At 36.0% G+C, this 6,000-nt stretch overlaps 1 protein-coding gene across 1 annotated transcript in view; it reads right to left on the reverse strand.

The window, feature by feature from the left end:
* LOC142531362 (chromatin modification-related protein EAF1 B-like) overlaps positions 1-5,243 on the reverse strand; it is a 29,095-nt gene extending 23,852 nt beyond the window's left edge. Inside the window, 11 exon segments of the mRNA XM_075637466.1 lie at positions 89-169; positions 360-551; positions 1,249-1,404; positions 1,529-1,648; positions 1,762-3,073; positions 3,161-3,258; positions 3,336-3,390; positions 3,483-3,604; positions 3,607-3,688; positions 4,052-4,131; positions 4,932-5,243. Of these exon segments, the coding sequence (XP_075493581.1) occupies positions 89-169; positions 360-551; positions 1,249-1,404; positions 1,529-1,648; positions 1,762-3,073; positions 3,161-3,258; positions 3,336-3,390; positions 3,483-3,604; positions 3,607-3,642 (2,172 nt within the window). The 5' untranslated portion in view covers positions 3,643-3,688; positions 4,052-4,131; positions 4,932-5,243.
* Between the last annotated feature and the right edge of the window lie 757 nt (positions 5,244-6,000).

A 6,000-nucleotide genomic window follows, 5' to 3' on the forward strand; every position in this document is an offset into this window, starting at 1 on the left:
GAGTACAAAAATTGAGACAAGAAAAAACAATGAACTATCAGGAAATCCACATAAGTTATAATGCACACAAACTGAGAACTGCATTTACCTTACACCGAGCCACATGAGATTCAATTGACTTTTTGTACATCTCAATAGCCCCAGGAGGTATGGTGTAAAAAAGGTATTCCTGAATGATAATGAAAAAATATACTAAATAAGTAAACCAAGAAAGTACAGAGCTTTTCACAATCATGCACCGCATGATAGAACATGCAAAATTTGATGGATCGTCTGGGAAGATAGATTTGGGTGGCAGAAGGAGAGAGGGGAAGGTGAGTATCATATAAACAATGGAGGATATTTGATTTCAATCATACATCTGTTAAATTTTCCTCCCATGACACATCCAGGGTCCTCAAGTCAGATGTTCTATCTGGTGTTGGTGGGAATTCTGCTCGATTGTTAAGAACATTTAAGGTGTTATACTTGAGAAATCTCACTGCATAAGCCAGAACAGAAAAGGCACCAGTCTTTTGACTTTGTTGATTATCAAGTTCCTTGCTTGACTCCTTCCAAAAACAATAACATTGCAAATTGTCATGATCAAAACATTGAAGTTCCCTGTTCTTTACAATCACAAAATGCAGGCATATCAATGATGGCAATAAATACTTAATTGAATTCACCCCATCCCCAGAGATACCTTATGCAGTACTCACTCCTCAATAACCCTCAATTGCAGATCTTAGAGCAAAAAAACAAAGAAATTTAACCCCTAAATAATTTCACACCTCTTGAGAGAAGGATCTTCAAATTCTACATCACTGTAGTAAGTTACCTCATCAAAAGCAAAAGAATTCCGGAAAAAAAAAACAATTTTATCAGTTATAAGATGCTAACATATCACGACACATTCTAGACAATGCTAGGAGCTTTATTGCAAACTAGAAGTCAACAATGAAAATTAAATGACAGATTACACACAATCTTAAGTCAGAACATGGTCAAACTCTTCTAGCCATGTTGCATGTATGTATGAGATACTTTTGGCGTTTATTCACATGTACTGCAGGTACAAAATTACTAATTGCTTTCAGCTCGAACATTTAAACATCATGCTGTAAATAAATCCGAACTGAAACACAATAAATCCGAAAAGAAGAAAAAGGCTTGAACCACAACCAATGGCACACAATACCAATTACCAGATGCACTAAAAACACATAAAGCATGTCCTTGCATCCATTAAAAATACAGTAATGTTACCTTAACAGAATGCCAGAACCCTATAACAGCTTTCGACAGTGTATGAGCGACCTTTTTAGCCTCCATGACAGAAATTTTTTCTTGTTTTCTCAATCGAGAACTAAAAGTAGCTCGATAACATAATTCAGATGCTGCAGCAATTTTCCAAATACGCTCCTACATATAGATAACCAAACGAGAAGAAATAGCATATATATTTCAAATAAATAAGGATTAAAAATTGCTCCAGAAGAACCGGTGGAACTACAAAGTAAGGCTCAAAGCATATACAAAGTCAAACCTGTGCAAAATCATTTGCCATCCATGCCATTTCTTCAAGCACAAAATCCCATTTGGATTTCACATGAATCTCTACAGGAAAAGGCTCAATCAATAACTCCATGATCCTCTTCCGTTTTTCCTGTCCATTAAATTATTAATAATATTAGATATTGTGCCCACCAACAAGTTACGTAAAATTTTCTTCAACCATAAACAAATGGAACAAAGCAAACAGAAAGCAAAAATATAAACCTCTATGATTTTTGCTTCTTTCAAAATCGAGTCTTCATCGTTTCCACTACCAAATTTTGGGACAGCGGGCCTTCTCCCTGATTCTGATCCATTGATCCGACTAGCTTCTCTGTCTTCACTGTTGAATTGGTTCCTCGCTTCATTTTTTAAAGTAGAAACGTTTTGATTTAGTTCTTCCTCAGGTTGGAGTGCAATACCATTTTGCTGGCTTTGACAGGCAAAGATAGTCTTTTCAACAAAAAGGGCAGAACTTTCAAAATTTTCGGTCTTTTTCTTTTCCGTTACAACTTCTTCGTTTTCTACAACTGCAACTCCATCAATTTCTATGACTGGGGCCACATCTAGGGTTTGATTTTTCAAGTTACCATTGGAATCAAACTTTCTCATCCTACATATTTCTTTTTCAGTTTTTGTATCAGCACATGGGTTGTTTTGAGTGCATGGTAAATAATAACCCATGCCATTTATGGTGCGTGAGGTATTGTTATGAGAATCGTATGCAATCTCATCCCTCTCAGTTTTGCTAAAATCATTCAACTGACAGGAACTAGATTGATTCACAAAAGCAATACTTGGCTGACACTCAATCACTCCAGAAGTTATTTCTTGCATCGGCTGGATCACGTCAGGTTGTTTTGAACCAATTTTTTTAGGGGTTTCTATAGCAACTGAGAGCGATTGTTGGTTATGTTGATCATTCAAAGGGTTACCAAAAGCCATAGTATAAGAGGCAGGATCGATTGAAATTCTTTCAACAAGGTCCTTGTCCAATTCGACGGCCTTCACATAATGAAACTCTGTATCCCTCTGACCTTCTGTCAATACCATCTTAGGATGGATATCACCTATAGGATTTACAGACTTTGAATTACAGTTAGATGTTGGATTCCGATACTTTGAATCAGCTACAAATTCTTTAATATCCCTAGGGCCATGGCAAAAAGGAAAAGAAGAGTTCAGACTGCCACATGAGGGATTTACATCCGTTGAACTGGACCTAGTTCTGTCACGACTTGTGTGAGACCTATACCGTCGCTTGTATGCTTTCCCAGCCAGGTCAAAAGCAGCTGAATCCCCAGGTTCCATGGTTTTATGACTCACATCCGTCTGGAATGACTGTTCAGATGGCACAACATGGCTATTACTAAGATGCAATGAGGACCGATCACTTCCAGACACCTCGCGTTCAATGGCAAATAACATGAGATTATCAGCACTACTGGCCTCACCATGAGGTGTCCCAGGTCTACCACTACTCTCTGCAGAGTCACCATGAGGCAACACGGTACCAGCAAAGCTAACTTTTGCTTCACTACATGATGTCAAAAGAAAAAAATAAAGTAGATATGAATACTTGAATACAAAATAAACAAATACCACAAGAATATGATGGAAACACCTGGTTTCAAATAGAACAGGATGTTGATCTGTACATGACATTGACTGAACACTCACTGAAGAAACATTCTCAAGCTTAAAATCTAAGGGATTTCCACCCTACAAACAAGAAGAATCAAGCATTGTAAATTGTTTGATATACGTCAAGAAAAACGAATAAAGGTAATAATATATACATTTTCAAGAAATTCCAGTTCTCTTCTCCTTTCATCACGAAAATCACACTCTTGCCTGTTTCAAAAGAAATATTTAGAGTCCATGTCAAAAAAATCTAAAGACAGTTAAGCATTTGGCATATAGAATCCAAGCAGCATCAGCATTACCTCAGCTCTACTTGAACCTTTTGAATTGCAGTTCTTCGTGGAGACGTTTTGTTTGGAATACCAACTCCACCTTCAACAATGTCTCCCATAGAATCAAACTCAGCATTGGCTAAACTCACAGATGTTGAAGTGAACAACATCCATACATTCCATACTTCATTAGTTGCAGATGATCCTCTCCATAAGATAAAGATCAAAAGTGACCACTGAAATACAAAGAACATAAAAACAATCAGAAAAGAAAAGAATTAAGAAAATATTGAAAGTAAATAACTGAAGCACATACTCCATAGACTAGAAGTTCAGTAAGAGATAACCAAAGAAATGAGATATGAATATCATATTCTTGCTACTATTATAATATAGATTTGAATCTTTGATGAAGCCCAAAAATATTAATTAATCAAAAAACAGGTGAATGGAACTCAAATAGAGACGAAAATAAGTGTTAAGTTGCATTGTACCTTCCGTCTTTTGTTTATGTAATTTATCAAAAGGTTCAAGTCATTTATCCATGAAATGACATTTAATTTATTTTTACAATTTTCCAATAAAAAATCTTCACACACCTGAGTCAACAATCACATACAAGCCTGAAATGCCAGGTGGAAATATAGAAGCCCAAGGACAGAGGCTAACACTTTGGGAGCTAAAACAAAAGAAATAGGGAAGTCAACATCCCAAGAAGCCGAAAATTCACAATGCCAAATTGTAGTGAAAATGAAAGTATATGCATAAAGGTGCACAACAAATTGACAAACCTAAAGTCATAGAAAAGCCACAACAGTTCCTAAAGTCGGAGAATATGTGAAGCTAAGAAAAACAATATGTAGAGAAATATTGCATACTGCATGCATTTCCCCTTATTTGTTTTCTAACAAGTAAAAACATTGTGCCCTATCAACATTAGATCCACCAGTGTTGCACATCATTTATTGGATGATTCAACAAAAACAAGTCACTGATTGCAGAGACAGGGTTACTTTATCTGAAAATTAGAGAAATATCTGCAAACATAGAAACTGTGAATACCCGACCCGGATATAAGAAATTGATGCTTCATGAACTCAACCTAAAAAAAGCTTAAAAACCCATTCATGTTACACGATGTGCCCAGACGCAGCTTGCATACTTTCGCAACTGAAAAACAATTAGAGAAACAATAATCCAAAAGCAGAACATAACATGTTCGAGATGACCAATCATTCAGAATTCCCGCAGGAATGAAACGTCAATCATCAGCAAAACTAGCCCACATGTAGCAAGACAGCTCAACACCACAAAGCGGTTATGCAAATCAACTAAAATAAGTTAAATGAACAACATAGTCAATTCCGCATCCACTCAACGAAAAAAAAGAAAGGAAACATATCAATAGATAATTCACGTGCTGACTTAAGCAGAGCTCCGTATTAGAGGTCTCCTGAGGTGGGAATTCGCATATATTACCTGAATTGCAATCAACCACTAATAGATTGCAACCTAGGGCTACGATATGCAGGGCCTTCCCAAATCTTTTTTCTGTACCTCAGCTCAAACCAAGGGGTAACATTTATGACCTTAAATACGCCAAATTATGAAATAAATCTCCCAAAGATACGAGAATTGGATATCTATATTTGAGCCAATGCGCGTTTGGAATAATAGTAATTAAGAAAAATGGGAGATTTCGGGTTGCTGTTCGTGCTCGTTGCTGCTTCCCCTTGGCTTCTATTCTAAAATGGCTCGCAAATTAATTTTCCGGATCTCTGGGATCACAGGGCTGGATTGGCAGATACATTGGGCTTCACTTAACGTTCGTTTTGGGTCTTTATTTTTCTTCATCCCTGTCAAACAAACTGTTTACTACGATTTTCCTTTTTTAAATTTATTTGTATTCACCGTCAACAATTAGTCTTGTAATAAGTTACCATCATATAAAATACATATAAAAACCAAAAACAACTCTACTTAACCCTACAAATTGGTTGCAACCTCTAAAATGGATCTTCCCTTGCAATTTGCTCAGCTTTGAGCCATCCTCCAAGGGTTATCTTGATTCTCCAGTTCGACAAAACATCCCGTTTTCTTTTTTGGGCGAAGGAATGTGTGATGCAAATTTTGTAAAAGTTACACATATTAAAAATAATAAAATAAAAAATGGATTATATCTAACAGACGTGAATTCCCGACTTGGTTGTTGGTTCTAGCATCCTCGAATTAAGATGCTAAAAAATAAACTAATTAAACAAAGGAAACGACAGAAAATTGATTCACAAATGGCATGAATTACTTCTCTAATTTCGAAAGACGTTGATTATATTTAAACACTGAAAATTAAAAAAACAAAGTAGAAGGATGATTATTACAACTAGAAATTTACAGAAATCCTACTTTATAAAAATACATGCATATATACATCATTTTTCTTTTAAATCAATCATGCAACATATTTTTTAGCATTAACGTTTGTAGGACTGAGCGCTTGTCGCTTTACCAAAAGCTATAGCTGGTGGTAATAGTGCAACTCAAATCTTTT

This window comes from Primulina tabacum, chromosome 2, assembly GCF_025594145.1.
Source record: "Primulina tabacum isolate GXHZ01 chromosome 2, ASM2559414v2, whole genome shotgun sequence".
NCBI classification, from domain to species: Eukaryota; Viridiplantae; Streptophyta; class Magnoliopsida; order Lamiales; family Gesneriaceae; genus Primulina; species Primulina tabacum.